This window comes from Lates calcarifer, linkage group LG1 (assembly GCF_001640805.2).
Source record: "Lates calcarifer isolate ASB-BC8 linkage group LG1, TLL_Latcal_v3, whole genome shotgun sequence".
Lineage (NCBI taxonomy): Eukaryota > Metazoa > Chordata > Actinopteri > Centropomidae > Lates > Lates calcarifer.
Window position 1 is genome coordinate 18,872,016 of NC_066833.1, and position 19,774 is coordinate 18,891,789.

The 19,774-nt window shown below is 38.9% G+C and overlaps 1 protein-coding gene across 2 annotated transcripts; it reads left to right on the forward strand.

The window, feature by feature from the left end:
* Positions 1 to 691: 691 nt before the first annotated feature.
* slc38a11 (solute carrier family 38 member 11) lies at positions 692 to 17,954 on the forward strand. 2 transcript variants are annotated; one of them, XM_051071568.1, is made up of 14 exons: positions 692 to 845; positions 937 to 1,057; positions 1,722 to 1,796; positions 1,887 to 2,021; positions 2,255 to 2,320; positions 2,476 to 2,582; positions 2,663 to 2,742; positions 2,902 to 2,972; positions 4,135 to 4,296; positions 4,411 to 4,523; positions 4,793 to 4,924; positions 5,037 to 6,442; positions 6,676 to 6,756; positions 17,889 to 17,954. In XM_051071568.1, the coding sequence occupies exons 1-12, from the start codon at positions 834 to 836 to the stop codon at positions 5,274 to 5,276; spliced, it is 1,314 nt and encodes a 437-aa protein (XP_050927525.1). In that variant the 5' UTR covers positions 692 to 833; the 3' UTR covers positions 5,277 to 6,442; positions 6,676 to 6,756; positions 17,889 to 17,954. The 2 variants fall into 2 exon arrangements, with proteins under 2 accessions (XP_050927525.1, XP_050927536.1); XM_051071579.1 differs by having other exon boundaries at positions 940 to 1,057.
* Positions 17,955 to 19,774: the final 1,820 nt, after the last annotated feature.

Below are 19,774 nucleotides of genomic sequence, written 5' to 3' on the forward strand. Positions count from 1 at the left end.
TTCACTGTGACTGTAATGCCCCCTGGTGGACACAGACAGCATTATAAGAGAAATGTATAAAGGTCTTCCAATTGTAGGCAAAAGTAACGAGAAAAGAAAAACACACATCTGCATCTGCAAACAGAAATGTTTGTATTTAGCTATGTGACTAGTATGGAAATAACAAGGTAGTATACAGCATAGTACTAGTACATAGAAACATTTAATTTTAACCCCACATTTATAAGCAGTAGCCTCCACATGGGGGTTGGCCTCCACGTTCTCTGCAACGTAAACCTTTATTATTTTAGGGAAAAAAGGAACCTCTGACCTAAATCTATAAAGTTTCACTTAAACGTTTCACAGTTTTCGGTGAGAAAAAACTGTTCTCTCTCTGCTCACTGTTCAGGATATCCAATCGTGTCCGTGCCTGCACAAAAGAGGCTTTTATTAATTAGTCAGCTTTACAGAATAATCCTTTAATAAATCCTTTAATTCCAAAATTTCTTCCATGTGTCTACATATTTTTTTTTACATCAAGTGTCAAAGTGCAACTTCTCAGAGGTTAGTCGAATCTGTGTGATGCAGTGTTAATATTATTGTCTATAAACGGTGAAAGTGAGTCTATTACACCACAGCTGATTTTCAACTCAAAGTACAACTGGGAAATGTTTCACCAGCAGGGGCGCTGTTGAGATATTTCAAAGGGCTTTGGTTGAGAGTAAATGACGGATTTTTTTCTTCTTCTTTTTCTTTTTACAGACTTCGCCTAATTCAGTCACACTACAGATATGTGAAAGTTAAACACTGAGGAGACAAGAGGAGTCTAATCAGCGACCCGAAGGTGCTCAAAGATGGCTCAGCAGGTATAGATTCAAAATGATGCTGTTGTGGGATTTGAATAGCAGAATGATATTTTTCCCCGTTATTACTCTGTATTGTTTTCTTATTTTCCAGCAGAACAACGAAGAAGGGACAACACTGATTCCTCCGCAAAAAGTTGCTGGAGAACCAAGAAGTTCAATGATATCCGCGTCTTTCAATTTTATCAATTCAATCATAGGATCAGGAATAATAGGTAAATAATTCAAATAGCCTGAAGTATATTGCCTAAGAAAACATAAATAGATTAAATTATAAGCAATCGATTGTATGAATTATAAATCACAGCCTGTTACAAATTTCAAGCTCTTAATTCTGAGTTGATTCAGTTTCTAAATAATTAGTTGCAGTTGCTAATTTTTGTGCGATAAGGAGAAGCTTTCATACCATTCGAGCCCTGCAGTGGTAAACCCTCCGTATCATATGACTAGCGCCTGTTGCACCCCATTCTCCCCTTTAACTCTTTCAGTCTCAAAGATTGCGTGAGTCAATGTGCATACTTCACTTGACATTTCTCCAGCAGCAACACGAGATTGCTCCAGAAACAGCAACTGACTGAACCCGCAACACTTTTTTGTGTTTTGCATGACAGTTAAAAAGCAATTTGTGGCAAACATAGGGTTATGCTTAAGAACTGTTACAAAATTGTTACAGTGTAAATTAATTAAAAACAATTATTCTCTACAGTGCCTCGCACACATGCCACTTCAGACTTCTTTTGTCCCATGCAATTACTCTGTAACTAAATTAGTGTGTTAGTTTTCTGTTGTGTAATTTTTGATTTCATAACATCTTTGACTTTCCCCTCTACATTCCTCAGCTGCAGCTACATGCTTTTTATTTATTTTTTTTAAAACCAGGGTTACCATATGCGCTGAACCAGGCAGGGCTCCCCTTTGGCCTCCTGCTTTTGACAGTTGTTGGATTAATCACAGGTTGGTGTTTTTAAGGTGTTATCATGAAAATGGAAATATTGAATTTCCAAATGAACAAACCAATAACATTATGTTTGCATTTCATTACAGACTACTCAATCATTTTATTAATTAAAGGAGGTAACCTGTCAGGGACGAACAGTTATCAGTCGCTGGTGCAGAGCACATTTGGTTTCCCTGGATTTCTGATTTTATCTGGACTGCAGTTCCTTTATCCTTTCATTGGTAAGTTGTTTAACACACTCAAGTAGCTCAACCCAAAGTTGAATATTATATATATTATATATCATGTACATAGCAGCATGTGATGTCTAACTGCCAGTGTGGCCTGAAAAGTAATTCTGTTCTACCCTATATTCTCGCTCTTGGTGTTCTTTGTCTTTTGACTTTTGATTCAGTCTAATGCTGCAGATTAATATGAATAATGAATGATGCTTCACTTCTGTTTTCTTCCTGAGCTATGATCAGCTACAACATCACAACCGGTGACACAATGACCAAAGTATTTCAAAGAATACCAGGAGGTATGTTGCACATAGTTTACTCCACCTCAGATAAAAGCCAAGTGAAACCATATGTGAAATAAAATTATCTCATTAAAACATGACGTGCATCTGCAAAATCTGAGTGCTTCAGATATTTATTTTATATGTTGCGATATCTTGTCTTGCGTTTGTAGTCGGTCCAGGTCACATACTCGCAGAGCGTCACTTTGTGATCTTGCTTTCAACCCTCGCATTCACCCTGCCTCTCTCACTTTATCGAAACATAGAGAAACTTGGGAAGGTAAGACTGATCGTGAGATATTTGTCAGTGTAATCTGGTGATTTCAAAGCTGCCTGTAAAACATCCATGTGTGTTAACAGGTGTCCCTCCTGTCAATGGTGCTGACACTTACCATCCTCATCATTGTAATCATCAGAGCAACTACCCTTGGACCCCAAATGTATGATTCTGCAATTTACTAATCCGCAGTAATTCTAAATGTTCCTGTGTGTGAACTATGGGGTTCTTTTTTAATGAATACCCACTAAAATACTGTTATAGAAATATAATCATGTTTTTCCGTGTTCCTTGATCACTAAATATGAATGTCACTCCCCAGAATCCCTTCAGAGAATGCTTGGGCATTTGCAAAGTGGAATGCAATCCAGGCAGTTGGTGTGATGTCTTTTGGTGAGTTTGTCTTCATGATGCTGATGCTGAATATGCCTAGAATATTTTAAGCAGCTGTTTGGTTTGTTTGTTTTTTTGCTAGAGAGAAGCTAAATGTCTCCAGAAAGTCTATAACCCAGACAAGAACAGATGACAAGATGGCTACTATATAGGCTTTAATCATGACTAATTGTGTAATCAAGACATATTATCCATAACCTCCAGAAAACAGGATAAAAGAGATATCATCTCACCTGGGAATACAGGTCAAGTACATCAACATATATCTCCCTTAAACCAATTACATGCTACATGACCAGCAACAAAGGGCTAGAAGACAAAATACCTGATGAAATTCAAACGTCTAACAAGCTGCAGAAAATTTTGCAGGAGTTGGTGGGCACTAAAACAAAGCTACGACTTGTGAATATTGGACTGCCTTTAGTTAAGAGGCCAAAAACATGATTCCAATAGGATCATAATTTTGCTCTATGCCTGCTGGATTTCTAAGTAGGCAACTGTTTGTTAACATGCAGAATGTCAGGGCTGAGTGTCCTTCAGCATGCTTTGGGATTTTACTAGCGAAAAATTGATTAATGCAGCTTTAATTTAAAGTCATTAAAGTGATCCTATCAAAGAGCAGACGCCCACAGATTCAATGTATGTTATTGCCTAGTCAGCATAAGACGTGGTATGGCCTGAAAGAGATAGTAGCTATTAATTTAGTTAGAACATTGTCTAAATATTAGTATGCTTTTGGTAAATCACTTCACAGCCTGTCAAAAAAATGCCTGTTGTCATCACTGTCTTACCACTCTGCCTATCAGTGCACACTGAGAGAATAGAGCTGGGTTTCCTCCAGTCCACCATAGCCTTTACACACATTGTGGTGAAAATTATGGCCTTGAATCAAGTGCTTATAATAGCTAGTACTGCTACGAAAGAGGCTATTTAGATGGGGATGTGCCTGCTTTTGGGAAAATGCAGTGCTGTTTTGCTTGAAGTAAGACAGGGATAGTTGACAGCCTTTCAGTCCAAAATGGAATGGATATACTTTACCATCAAATCCAAAGACATGAAATACTTCAAACTGTGCTGTTTTCATCTGAAATGAGCAACATTTTAAAATGTTTTTTGTGTGATTATAACACTTGCTAATCTGGCCCCGTGTGTCTCTTTTTAGCTTTTATATGCCACCACAACAGTTTTCTTATCTACGGGTCCCTGGAGCAGCCCACGCAAGCTAATTGGTCTCGAGTCACCCACATCTCAGTTGGGTCTGCGCTTATGATCAGTGCTGCATTTGCTGTTGCTGGTTATACCACCTTCACCGGTTACACACAAGGTAAAAAATTCAAAAATGTACAGTAGACACCAGCATGACAGATATTGAGCTACATGTATTTTATTCATTTTCAATACCACAAATGTATTTTTATCTCACATTTCCACTTTCCAGGAGACATATTTGAGAACTACTGCAGAAATGATAACCTGGCAACATTCGGCCGCTTCTGTTTTGGCTTCAGCATAATAACCACATTTCCACTGGAGTGTTTTGTTACACGAGAGGTAAGTGATACTCTCTCAGCCTAAGACTTTAACAGTTAAACATTAACATATGTGAGGGAAAGTGGTATTCAGAGGGTTTGAGCCAGAGATATGACTTTGTTAACAAAATGAACAGTAAACAGCACATCAATGTCAACTCTAGAGTGTGTTACCTTTTCTCAACTTGCAAATATAATGATAATTAAAGTTGTTTTTCAAGTTGCATAAAACGCAGAATTTTAAATGCATGCGCAAGTAATTAATTTTCTCATGGTTGTTTATCCTCTCAGGTGGTCTGCAATGTCATTTGCAGACGGGAACTCTCAAACACTGAACATGTGGTCATTACTTTGCTCATAGTTGCAGTCTGCACATTGATATCTTTGGCCTATGACTGTCTGGGAGTTGTTTTGGAGCTGAATGTGAGTCAAACCTACTCAGCCAGTTTGTAACCCATTTACATGTGTTTATACACTTGTGTTTTTATCTGTCTATTTTTATCTTACCTGTGTTTCCTCTGCTTCTGTCCTCCAGGGTGTTCTGAGCGCCACACCTCTGATCTTCATCATTCCATCGGCGTGCTTCCTCAAACTCTCCTCTGGCCGCTGGTTCCAGGGCGAAAACTTGATGCCTAGCATCTTGATAATAATTGGCTTATTTGTCATGATCACCGGTTTGATCATGACTGGCCTCTACCCTCAAGACTGTTCACATGGTGTGGAGATTTTCTACTGCGCAGATGCCAATGTCTCTGGCACTGCGCCACCTGTATGAAAGTAACATCCACAAAATAATTATTTACAACACACTTAACACACATAGCAAAAAGGCTATCTGTACTTTAGGTAGTTTTGATAATACATTTTCATGGTTTGAATTTGACTGGTTAGTAACAGTGAAGAGAAATCTTATGCTACAGATTACAGTGATATTTAAGACTATATTGTGCGTCCAATATTGTGGCAGCACTTTGTGGAAGGCCCTTTATATGCCAAGTAATCATTTTTCCCAGTTTGGTGCAGAAGAACTTGAGCGGCCTTGCCCACACCCCTGACTACAACCTCAACAAAAACACCTTTGAGGTGGACTGGAATGTCAACTGGGAGCCAGACCTCCCTGCCCTACATCGGTGCCCGAACTCACCAATAATCTTGTGGTTAAACAGAGAGGAGCATTACATTGAATGATGCCCAGGGTTTTGGAACGAGTTCTTCATAAATCATATATCAGTGTAATGTTGAGGTGTCCATATACTTTTGAACATGTATTGCAAGTGGAAATATTAAAATTGTGCGTGTGTGTGGTTTTTTTTTAAAGTTAATAGTCTGTATTGCTATTAATTATTTTAGATTACTTGTGTCACACGGTGGGGCGTGGTTTTTCCATGTCCAGCCACACGATGTCACTGTAGACAAAAAAATATATATATATATTAAAAGGAAGTTCAAAACAACAGCGACAATGCCTTTTAATGCAGCTTATTTCACAATAAATGAGTGGAACTACTTGTGTTGTTTTTCAAGACATGGTTATGTTAGGTCGTTGTTTTATGTGTTCTTCCCAACAAATAAACTTGGAAGCGATACCGTTATGCCAAATGCCTCATCAGGATCCTGGAGGGAAGGTAAACTGGATCTGAGAGACGCCCCACTTCTACTGTGTTGCGATGCAGTGCCTTGGATGCACAGAGAAAAGTTGGCAGAGTTGTGTCCGGTGTCAGGAGGGAAATGATTTAGATATGTTCCACTGCACAGTTTAAAGAGGAGAGGAAAAACTGATAAAGTACACTGGAACGGGTTGCGATAAAGGCGCAGGATACGGGATTTAAGCGGAATTATGGATCATTTATTCAAACAAAATCTGTGTGTAGCAGTCTACAGTAATCTTTTTTGAAGACTGACGGAAGATGACAACTGCATCGAAAGCCAACTACATTCACGGTAAGATATGAAGTAAATACTTTTAACTGCACACCAGATTTCTAGTGAAAAGAAGGGAAAAAATGGTTCATATGACTGAGAAAGTGATGACCTCATGTGGGATTCGCCCATATTTCAGTATTTGCGCGTTTGCATCATTTGGAAGTTGCAGGAAGTTAGACTTGCTTTTGCAACGTTTGGTATGTAAACTGCCTGCTAAAAATGAATTGTAATTTTTGTTTATATTTGACCAGTCCGAGGGATTTTGTTAAACCAATGAGTCTAGTCATGGATGATCATGGATCCCACCCCCATCCACGGAGCTCAGGTCTGAGGTATGTAACTGTCATTTTTTTTTTTTTTTTTTTACCAGCTGTCATTTCTGTGTATTTTATTTGTCAGTCAGACCTAATGGGACCATGTGTATCAGGTAGCCTTTTTACTGTTAAAAATATTGATCATAGTGCAGCTATAAGAGTCAAACCCCAAATCCGCACAGCTGTGACAGTATAGTTTGGAAAATCTAATTATAAAACAGATCAAGTGTGAAAAATAGAAAGAAAGGCCTGGAAATGTTTGCTTTTTTCATTGTGCACAAATATAATGCCACCAAAATCAAGTTCCTCCGCCTACCAGTGTCGGACAATAACAATTGGAAGCAGGGAACCAGCTGTTTTCAGACCAAACTGTTTAAGGCACGAGCATAATGCAAGGTTTGTAAAATAGTGCGTCTGCATTACTCAACTTTCAACTAACATTCCTTTCACTCAGTACATCTCAGCGAAGTCGCAGTTGTTGCAGACGCTTCAACCTTTGAACTCCCCTCATTTCCTGCTCTCAGAGTTTTACTGAGAAATTGCCTTGACCATATGTAGAGGTCATGGGAAGTATTCTGCAGGCAAAACATCCTACCTCCTCTGTCTCTGTGATGAGCCCAATGGCCCTTTCTCTTGTGGAAATCATGCGCTCACCTGGCTTGAAACTGATATTCTATAAAATACTGATTTGTCATGTGCAATAGTCAGAGAAAATCACAGTAAAAATAAGTGCTGTGAGTATATGACATGATGGAATTTCCCATCAGTTTTGGTTCAGGGACTTAGAGGTGATGTCAGCTGCTTGTATTCCAGTGGTTGGAATCATTAAAAAAGGGGGGAGTGAGTTTCCAGAGCTTTTTTTTTTCTTCTTCTTCTTCTTCTTTTTTTTTTTTTACAGTCACTACTCACTCCTTTGGCATTCAGAGGAGATCTGCAGAGTTTTTCAGATTTAATTAGAGGTGAGAATTTGAACATATGATATGGTTTCCATTCCTTTATTGCATTATAGCTAAGTTTCCAGTCCTGCCCTGAGTACTGTCATTTCCCTTTAGTAAAAATAGCATTCAGGCACATCATATACAGTTTTTAAAAATAAAATCACCCTCTTGGTGTGACTTGTATTCATATTTCACAAGTGTTTTGTAATCTGGGAGCACAGCCACGCTCCCTGGCAATAGGGAGCAGCAGACTACCTAAATCTCTCTGTGGTTTGACTATTATTTGGAGAAGTAAACCGCACTCTTCCATAAGCTGCTGGGGTGTGGGCGAAGGCACATGTTCTCTGTCTTATTTGTGGCTTCTTACATTTGGAGCCAATAGACCTGCTGCTTCTTACGTTTTCAAATGCAGTCATATGTGAATATTTCATATGACCCCCAAAGCTACGCTCCATTTGTTATCCAAATACTGGCCCTGCCAGAATGACTGGGCTGGCTGTTCTTCAAGCTAACTAAAACTAGCTAAAAAAAAGCTAACGAAACTAAATTCCAGTAATTTTTTTTAATGCCATCATTAGAATCACCAACCTTTTAGAAGCTTAAGTATCTGGCAAGATAACGTAAGAGTTTTTTCTCTTTATAATTGTACATGTTCAAGACCCACACTCACTTGTTCCTATCTACTCGAACAGTGCATTGCTTGGAGCACTGCTAATTGGACACACCTTAAACCATGATCTCACATGGCTGGCTTTCCTCAGGGCAGAATGTGGAATTAGTTAAGGTATTGTGAATCCCCACAGCTGTTTCCCAACTTGCAGGCAGTCCAAGGGCACAGCTGCTCACATGAGTATACAGATAAAAATCATGGCAAGATTGACCAGTCAAACTAAGATAGATGAAGAGGATGGGTACGTGGAGTCGAAAGACAGTGACCAAAGAAAAGATCACAGGGCCTTGAGTGGACTGAAACATATTGCAGTATTTTCTCTTTGCTTGAAATTATGCTCAGAGACAACAAGGCTGTCCTCAGAAAGCCCACTCAGTTCATCTGTAGTCAAAAAGCAAGATAAAGGGTGTCATTCAAAGATACCCACCCACTAGATGCAATAAAGCAAGAGGAAAATCAGCATTAAGGCCCAGCAAGCCTGCCCTTTTAATGAGCTGGTGTGTCTCTGAAGGCTGGGATGTTTCATCTCATTGGTACTTTCTGTCTCATAGGACTAAAACAGACAAAATGGCTAACATCCAGGGAACAGGGAAGAATGGGTTGTCTTTGTTACCACTCTGAGGCCAACGCATTGACCGTAAATACCAATGAATACTTCTAACTGGACAGTTATGAACATTATGAAACACAGTTTGTTGGTCATTACAGCTAATTTTTCTATTTATCTCTAAAGTAGACATTATGATTATGTATTTATATAATAGTGAGTACACAGCGGCCTATTTAAAGAGATTTGTTGCACAGATCCTGCCTGATGACTGGCTAAACAGACTGAAAGTCTTGGCCACTCTTTGTTTCTGTTATGCACTCTTCCAGGGCATAACAGTTGGATGCCTCCCACTCTCAGTCTGTGCAACATGACCTAACTTCAATAAGTCCTTTGTGTCCTCTCAATAGGAACTTTTATTTATCTCCAATAGCATTCAGACATTTTATGTGACAAAGGAACAAATTGCCTTGATTTGCTTGACCTTCATTATCAGTGTTTGTCTTGTTTAGATGAGATACTGTATGTGTAGAAAAGGCCCAGCCCGTCATGTCTGGCACCGGTTGAATTTACTACAGGTTTGTTTAACAAGAGCCTGCCAAGCTGTCTAGCAGTTATCCAACCAATGACAAATCATCAAGTCAAGCTTAAGCCAATATTAGGACAATAAATGGTGTCAGGTATAAAATGGGAAATTGCATACCTTGAAATGGTTCTCTAGATGGCACTGTCTCAGTGTTCATACTTTTGGATCCATCCAGATGTTTGTGCACATGGGATTTGTAGCCCTAGTTCACTAGTGGTGAATTATGTCAGCATAATATCAGACTGGTAATGAACTGATATTGCAAATCTTCATCATCATCTCCTAGCATATACTGTAGCATGCTAATGAACCACATGACACAAACAAACAGCAGCCAGCAGTTTCAGTGAGCACATTCACCCCGTCAGCAAACATTAGTAAACGAAGGAAGAAGAACAACTTTGTTTTAAAGATCCAGTCACTTTGTTTCTAGTCCAGCTGTCTTTCAGTATGTATCATACCGCTGAGGTACTGCATTTTGTTGATACTTAAGAATCTAGTCAATGCTGTGTAGAGGAACAGAAATACATAAAACCTAGTAAATATAGATCAGAACTTATTATTTTTTTCAGAGAGAAAGTTGAAGAAAAAGGCACAAAAGCTCCTCCTCTGACCATGACATTGAAAAGTCTAGATGGTTATGTTGTTCTTGCCTTGAGATTGCATGTGAGAAATGGGTGTAACCCCACTGACATAAAAATGTGGCGCTTTCATTTTATATTCCAGATCTCAAGGTTTGTGCAACACTGAATATTCTGTTTACGCTGATAGCAATGGAATAAGAAGCAGAATGTGCCTGTTTTGGTGCAGAATCACCGTGCGCACGCTCACTTTGGAAACCTCAGTTCATGTGATCTGCGGAAGAGGGAAAGCACGCTGGTGTGCTTTTGAGAGATGCCCCACCATAGACAATGCTGCATTGTTTCAGATGAAAGAACACAGTGTGATAGTTATAATTATGACTCAAGGGGGAGCTTTCTCTTTCATCAAGTTATTTCATCTAACTGTTGGTCTGGCTTAAAAAAGCACACATTTGGTCAAGTCACCAGAGGTTAGAGGGATAATTACCTTATCTTTTCTGTACATGCTATTCAAACTATGCAGGACCATTATGTGTAACTGGAAAAAGGATGCTTGCAAACCCAAACTTTCTACAAATTCACATTTCAAAGAAATGTATTTTTGCTTAGGCAGAGACTTTAACACACATTGTGTTTTTTCTTTTGTGTCACACATGATTTTTTTTCTTTGCAGAACCAGGGTTTGTTTTGGTGCAGTGTTTAGAGTAAAACTATTTGAGCTGCTCAGAGATAAGGTGAGGGTAATGTACCATAACAAACCCTAGTTCACAGACAAGAGAGACTCGGGGCATTGTACAGAGAACTGAGAGATCGTCCTGTTGTATAATTTTAAATCTCATTACCTAACTGGCTGGCAGGCATTCTGGTCTGCTAGCTTACTCTGGCTCTGCTGTAGTATTTAGGCATACGAAAATGAGGCAGATCTTTAAAAACGGATATTACATACTGCGTTGAAAAGCTAAAGATGTCACATGACCTGTCCTTAAAAATGTATCAGAATTCAACATAATGTTGTTAAGGGTGCCCCGAGAGTTTGAGTTTAACCAGGCCTGTGCTGAAAAATGCTGTGGGAAAAAGTTTTTGTTTTGCCTGCAATAATAAACAATACACATAGGAAGTGGGAAGTTCTCATAGGGTCCCTGTGCTCTTTTTCTCCCTAATCTCTTTCCATCCCACACTGCTTCTGATAATGTTGCAATGGCCTTTCCAGACCCTCTTTAAAAAGAGTTTACTCTGAGTGACCTCTCACCAAATTACCAGCTGTGGCTCTAGATCTGTGTTTTGTCCCTCCTGAGGGATAACCCCCCCCCGCGCCTTCGTCAGTGCAACTCCTTAACTCCACCCCTCCAGCCTGCTCCTCCACGCTAACATCTCCATTCACCACTCAACCTCCTTATCATCTGATGGTATTTGGTGGTGGTGTTTGTAGAATGGGACACACATTCTTAAGTGAAAGTGGGGGGGCTGATAAAGGACTGGCAGTCAGCACTTATTTCATAATTGGAAAGTCAAATTTATTGCTTCCGTACCAGACTGTGTATGGTTTGCTTAAGTAAAGCCACAGCTTTTGCATCAAGCACTTGACTCACAACAATATTCATAATGTAGATTATTGGGATCAAGCCACTGATGAAACTTTACTGATTCAATTTAATGCTTTACTATATGGGAAACGTTGCTTGAAGCCAAGGTTACAGCCGCCTGCTTTGCAAAGTGTGTTGCAATCCTTTCATTTAGATCATAGAAAGAAAGCCGTGTTTTTTTCTGTGAATATTTGTACTTTTTTAAAAATTTTAATCTGCTGATTAAATTAACAATGAAAACATCAGAAAAACTTCCAAAGGCAGTGCTTCCTTTGGCTGCATTTGTTAAGTGCAAGGTGCTGACAGCCTCTTTTAACAGCTTTTATTAGTAATAGTGCCCGACTGCTTTCATGAGTAAAGAGAAAAGGGAAGAAAAATAACGAAATCATCACAATCCAAATGTGAGGCTCATCAGTACATGGAGGAGCTGCTTACTCGGAAATTACGTGTTTCACGCCTTTGTTTGTTCATCAGAATCACTATCATTGTCGTAATGCTCAACTGACAAGTTTTCTAACATGATTTTGGAGTGAGTCAGCCCTGCAGAAGGTGTGGTTTTGAAAAGCTGGCAGTGTTTTTCATAATGCAAGGCAAACACAGGAGAACTACCTGATTAAATTAGGGAGTGGAGAGGATTCCAAGACTGTGAGAAGACAATAATGGAGATAAGAGTTCATCTAACTCTCCTTTTACTCTAGTAATCACATCATCACAGGCATTAGCAGAGTTAAGGCTCACTCATGATTAAAACACATCATGATAAATCAGCATATTTATTCTAGTCTTTATCCAAGTCACCACTGTGAGCCCACATGCTTCTGTGTGTTTCACTGCACTGTTGCTCCACTGGCCCCACCCACAGGTTCATGTCTGCACAGGGAGGCAAAGCTGCTTACCTTGCTGCTCATGACTGCGGGGGGAGTGCTACCGACGCACAGCTTTCAGAGACGCTGTGAGGGGGCCGAAAGGATTTGGGGACGGGAGGCAGACGGTTGATGTCACAGCTTGGGCGTGGCATTAAGGTGGGCCTTTTCAAGCTATACTGAGTTTAGTCTGTCTGACTACTCATGGGAGATACACAGCAGAATGGAAATTATTTGAGCGGAGACAACCTTAGACAAAAAGGTAAGAGCATGGAATTTAATTTTGGCAAAGTGAGAGGAAAAGCAGGTCTGTCACACCTGCTCTCCAAATTTCTGGTTCTCATTGTCATGTCTATAGTATTATCTTTACAGCACAGCAGTGCTGTCACTGACTTCTTCTGCAAGTGCTGGACAGGACCCTGAACTATGTATGTGTGCTGTTCTTTTTTTTCATTCAGATTGTTAACTGTCTATGTGTTTTGACTTGAAGAGGAGGGTGTGCTGGACTTGCTGCACTCTGGCATGTTTGAACCTGCACATTTGACTGTACAGCTAGCTAGTAAACTACTGCTAGTAGAGTTCTGGGAGTGTTTTGGTCACTGAAGCATTGAATTGAATTGTTGCTCTTGTATCTTAAAATAATCAGGGTGTTGTCTGAAAGTGTGACAGAGCAGAGGAACCCCTTTTGAAAACTTGTTTGTTTCTTTGTACATAAGCCCTACATGTACATGAATTCCCCAAGGGCCCATCCTGCTACTCAGCAGCTGCTAACATACTTCAGTAGAAATTTTTGCTTATCTTTGACCTTCTTCGAACCTCAAAGGAAACTTACATTTCTACCAGTGCCTCAGTTTGTTTTTTTCTCCAGGTTTTTCCCCCTCTATTATTGTTACATTTGATACAGAATCTGCCTGAAGGGAATTTGATTGATTGGGTGGTGGTGGGGGGGTTATAAAAAAAAAAAAAACGCATAGAAACGACTGAAATATTTCTGGTAAAAGTCATGCCAGCTGGAACCCAGTGTAATGGAATGTAGAGAATTTTGATATATCCTTTTGCTCAGCTGGTTGACTCCTGCTGATATTACAATTTTGTTTTCATTCTTGATTACTTAAAACAAAGGACAAATATGAATTTCCACCATTCTTCAGTCTCTTTCTGTCCCCTGTGTTTCTCTGTCATTCTGTCTTTTTCACACATAAAAGCAGAAGTATTTGAAGTATTTTTACATGAAAAACAGCATCTGGATATTTTTTGCTGGCCTTTTGTTTTCCTTAAGTTTGTCAGTAAAGATTTAACTAAAGCATTAATTCAGCATATTTGAACTTTTGAAGACTTGCAGCCTTTTTGCACCTGCTTCAAGTTATCTCGCACATTTTTATCAGGTGTGAGGCACACCACCAGACATCTGTTTTAACTGTTGAACATATTCAAACCAGAAATCGATGGATGGCAGGAATTAAACCAACTGTATATAAACTAGTCCTGGCAAACCATCCTAGCATGTAGTTTTTATTTATCACAAGTACATTTGTTTTCACTACTGAAGTTCACAAGATATGTGAGGGTACGTATGAAAAAACAATAAACGGCACAATGACAACAGACCTGTTATTTCCTGGTAGTCTGTGATCAGGTGTGTCAGGCATGGTATTGAATGGGCTTGTTTGTGAGTGTCAGACCTCCCAGGGAAACCCTGTGAATGAAGCATCAGCACAGTCAAGCTTCAACACGTCTCCTCTCATTCAGCAACACATCCTGGGCTTCTGAAAAAACAAACCAGCCTGTGTGCCCATGTCTGTCACCTGCTCGAGGTGTCTTGATAAAATCTCTGATGACACAGCTGTATAAACTGGAGTGACCCTGAACCAAAGACATGAGTATTGTGTCTTTTATTTGTTTGTATTTATGGTGCTTACAGCTGAATATCACATGATACACTTCTTTCCATTAATAATCACAAGAACTGTATCATTTCAATAAATCTTCTTACTCTAAAGCATTTGTAAAATGTGTGGAAAAAGAAATAGTTTAGACACAGTGCTAAAGGATTATAATCCCATTGCCAAATAAACAGCCAGAGCCAAGGAATTGGGACTTTGTACCCCGTAGAGACCACAGTGTAAGGATTGTTTTAGTTAGCCTGTTTGCTGTAATGTGGGGGCTTCATGGCATTCATGGTTTTGCTGGTGTATCACTGTGTACTCTGAGATCTGATCTACCACTTCTTGATGCAGCCTACAGTCTCTCAGGCATCATGAACCTCGAACTGATATTATTATTATAACATGTACACATCAGTAAGATATAAATTGTTTATGTTTAATATGTCTGTATACTGTGCCTGTAAAGCAAGATGTAGAAACCTCACCCCTTGGGACCATAGGTTGGCAAGACAATGAAAAGAGTAAAGGATCATCCTAGCATTCAGAAATATTTTTGCTCAGGATTTAGAAACACTCACATATAATCATTTGTAAGGGAACAGCCAAGGAACCTTCATAAAAGCTGACAAATATAGTTTCTTTAACTGTGAAGGTGTGAAAGAGATACTCAGCCTGTCATTAGGTAAATGACAAGTATTGTTGTCTTGTTGGAAAAGGTAACATGTTTATTCCAGGATACTAAAAACCAGTACTTCAGAGGATGCTAGCCGAGTTACAAAGGGTTTAGATGGAAGATTAAAAGAAGTAATGGAAAATCGTTGACACATCTGACCTGACTCTTGAATAAAATACAGTTTTGATAATTATTTGAATTGCATTTCACAAAAAATGCAATTATATATACTAATTACAAAAACAATATACAAATTACAAAACTTAGTGCCAATAACATTAGACCAAATGACAAAATAACACCAGGTAGTTTAGCATACGTGGATATTTAACATTAACTCTGAATGGCATACTTCTACATACCAGAGTACTACTTACAGAACAACTTCTTTACAAAAAATGCCACTTAAGCTACTATTTGGCCTGTTAACTCTGTTATATTTGGGCGTCACAGTAGTTGGACCCTCTTCTGTGTTTCACTTGATATTTGTTCCTTTTAGTTTATTTTTCAAGAAAGATTTGAGCTCATTACTGTCACAGACACACCAGAGCAGAATCAACAAAACTAAACAGTTCACAACTCATGACAGAATTAGGGGTTTCTGGTTACTGTCTGTGCTAGATTGTGTGGCTTTATTTATCATGGCTACTGGTGGCTCAAAGATGAACAGATAAACAAGTGTGTCTCTGTTGTATCTCTCTGCTTACTGTGTGCTTGTTTTTCTGTTGCTGCCTCAGCTCTTCCTGTTTTTTCTCAAATTATTGAGTATGTACTGCCTATAGACTGGCTGACCTCTGGTCAGCTAAAACAGTACTCATGACTCAGACATGACTATATGGATTTCAGGGCCAGCCATGTAGCTGCTTGAAGAATAGCAGATAATATTGCATGAACCTTCTTTTTACAAAGTGCTGTAGCATGTTTAATTTTATAAGAGAAGTAGTCAGTCTCACTGGATAACCTGACAACAAATACAAGATGGCTGACAGTAGATTGTTGAGAGGGTATTTGTGTGAACTTTTCATTTCAAATGTGAAGTCCTCATTGTTATCCCTTTAACATGACTTAAGTGATTGATTTTTCACAGCACACACTGCTGCGGAATGATTTGTAAAGTAAGCATGATATGTAACTAGTTCACATGACAAGGAAATGAATAATGTCTAAACTGGCAAGACCAGGAAACATTACCATTAAAGTTGTATCAGGATATTGTTAATAAGTTTCCTTTCACAGTAGTATATAGTATAATAGTCATATTGGTAGTACAGTAAATTTCCCAGCTCTAATTAATTAATTAATCATTAGCATAATGTGGTACCAGTTTACACTTTTGTGTTAATATGACACTTTTAGGTCTGACTGATCTTGGCAGAACACCTACTCTTTGAAAATACAATTTCAAGAACCATGACTCAGACACCCATGTATATTGTATATTGTGGCCTGTGAGGTTGTAACTTTATCTTTTTTTTACTGACTTAATGATTTGCATATCTACAGGCTACAGTAGCTTTGAATGGGAAATACAGTATGTGTGAGTGTGGTTATGTGTGTGTTTTCATATGTATCATAGTCATAGTGTTTAAAGACAGCCACCCCCCCATAGCAAGACTAATAATCCTTTACTAGACGTGCCTCATTGGAGCCTGTGACCTTGCATTGCTCGGATTCCTCTGTTTGAATAAGCAGTGCCCCCACGTGAGACTTTACAGGCTATAATTCAGAGCACTGGCTGTGCAAAAATGTCTACGTATACGCTGCCTAAATGAAGTGACACTTGAATGTTTCGATACCTTGGCTCACCAAACAACTTGATGGTATGACAGTACAATAGTGTGACTTTCACTTGAGTTGATGTGACCTTGTTTACTTTTTTATTCACAAGGTCTTCAGGTGAATGGTAACACAAAACAAAGTGGGCTTCAGCTAATCTTAAAAACCATTTTAATGATGGCCCCGTTCAAATCAAAACATGTTTACTGACAGCAGCTTTTATTGTTCACCAATTCTCAATAAACATTATGAGAATGGTGTAATTATGTGACATAGAATGAGTCACACATTTAACAGGTGGCCAGCTGATAGAAAATCATGGGATAAATGAAATCACTGATATAGCACACATTTTTTTGTCAGTCTGTAACTCTCACATGACAGCCAATGCTCTTTCCCACACTTTATTAACACAGCTACCAGGAATGTCCAGCCTAGACAAACAGTCATAAGTGTACCTCAAAGTTGAAATATGTTTGCCATAGTTACACAAACAGCTTCAGTGATGTTCAGTAATGTATGGGTTATTGTCTCTAAATGAAAAGGAATACATCCTCACTTCACTGTAAAAAAACAAAACAAACAAACAAAAAAAACAGCTTACACTATATAATACAGTGTCCACAGTTACTGAAACTGAAGTCTCTGTCTTTCGCCCTATTATCCATCTCTCTCACATGTCTGTCCATTCACAGCCATTTCTTCAGGCTCAATGAGTAAATCTGTCCACTTGGTTGTCTTGTGACTTGTTTGCAAAGTGGACTCGAGCTCTTTCATGTAATAGCTTCACCACTTTCTAAACCCAAGGGGAAAAAGGGTTCCTTTCATGTCGTCTGGTGCACTTTGATTTTCAATCAGGTTATTGTCTGAGATAGCAGAAACCAATTTTAATGACATTTTTGAAAACACACGCACGTGAGTGGGAAAACCATCCCCAGTTGCCAGCAAAAGTGTTCATTTGTCTGGCTGCGTCAAAGCAATGAAATTAGACTTTTTACAAATTCTGAAGCAACTGAAAATAATTTACACTTTCTTCTCCAAATACAGGGTGTCGACCAAAAGCAAGGCACCATCCCCCCCAAGACTAAAGAAGCTGGATTCCCCAGGTTTCTCTCAGTGGTACCCAGGAAGCCCTCATTTAACCATGGACCAGAAAGAGAACCTTATTGATAAAGACCTCTCCCTGGTTGTGGTTTTGCCTGGCGGAATAGAAAAGATGACCACAGTCCATGGCAGGTACAGTCAGATCACTGAATCTAAATCAGTATCTCATAATCATGATGTGTGCAGTTTAAATGCAAGAACACCATTGTGCAGTTGTTCAGACTGCACATTTTAATAACTACAGCATCAAGAGGCTTGTGTCAGATTAAGTCATCACATAAAGTTCAGTTCCAGTCAGATTGAGTCAGATAGGTGGAGTCCCTGAATGTGTGGTTTTAGTTAATATGTGTACGTGGAACAAAAGGGATTGTGTTTCCTTTATTTTTGCTCTCTTCTCTCATCAAATAATATGAATAAGGTTTTAATGAACTGTTTTCCCATAGCAAATCATTCTTTTAAATACTTAGCATAGAGTTTTTGAGAACAAGGTTTGTGTGTCCTTCTGCGAGTCTGCTCACTCACACAGCTCGGACTTTCCATCAACAGAGTTTACTTAAGATATCATTATCTTTCTCACAATGCACACGGTTTACAAACATTCTTTCATAGGTATCTTTTGCAACTTTGCCTCTTGAGAAATGACTGAGACCAATCCAATATTAAAGGATTAAGCACTGAATTCTTTACCCTCTTTTCTCCCTCTAAACCTGTTCTAAGCATCTGCACAACAGAGTTAATGCTTTATTTTGAGAATTAAGGCTAAGGCATTATGTTTTATCTGTATTATCAGCGTAAGGAAAGATTCATGCGGCTACTGTTGCTACCGTAACTTACAGTAAATTTTACTTTGTATTGTTTCCACTCAGTCCACACAGTTTCTTTAACATTTAAACTTTTATTTTAAATCAGTGAATGTGCCAATGTACCTGTGAAATCAGCAGTCTTTTTCTTTCTTTTTCAAAGCAGCGATCAAACTATCCTCAAATCAAAGGACAGTGAGCCAATAAATCATACAAACTTCATGCCACTTTTTAAATTACACATCAAAAATGACAAATAAATGTGCATTTTTTCTGGATTGCTCTGGAAATTTAGAAAATTTTACATTGTGTAACTGGATCTTAACAAAATTTCACCATACTACACTTCCCTACTATGTCCAGCTAATTATTTTTCCTCCATGTCTTTCAGCAAACCCCTGATGGATCTACTAGTGATGCTTTGTGCAAAGTATCACCTGAACCCATCGAGCCACACCTTAGAACTGGTCACTGGCAACAGGAACAACATTAAGCTCAAGCCAAATGTTCTCATAGGAACTTTAGGTGCAGAGAAGATTATACTTAAACCTAAAGGGGAGGATAAAAATAAGAAGACAAGTCCTCAAATGCCTGAGGTACATTCAACACATCAGAAACTATGCTAGCACATACCTTAAATGCCACTTTTTGCAGTTTATATTGAATAAACAGATTTTACCAAAGTGGTACGTTTTGTATTTTCCAGGCAACCGTTCGGATGGTGATAAACTACAAAAAGACCCAGAAAACTATACTTCGAGTCAATCCCCGGGTTCCCTTGGCTGAACTCTTACCAGCAATATGTGAGAAATGTGAATTTGACACAGAGACTACAGTTCTATTGAGAGATGTCCAATCACTGGCTCCCTTGGACTTGTCCAGTTCCCTTAATGATTATGCAATAAGGGAGGTTTATGCAAGAGACACAAAAGGTAAATACTAATGTATTACTACATCTCTTACTGTACGTCATTAGCACACTTGTTGCATGATATTGACGCCACTTATTCCTGTTGGCTCTGCAGGACA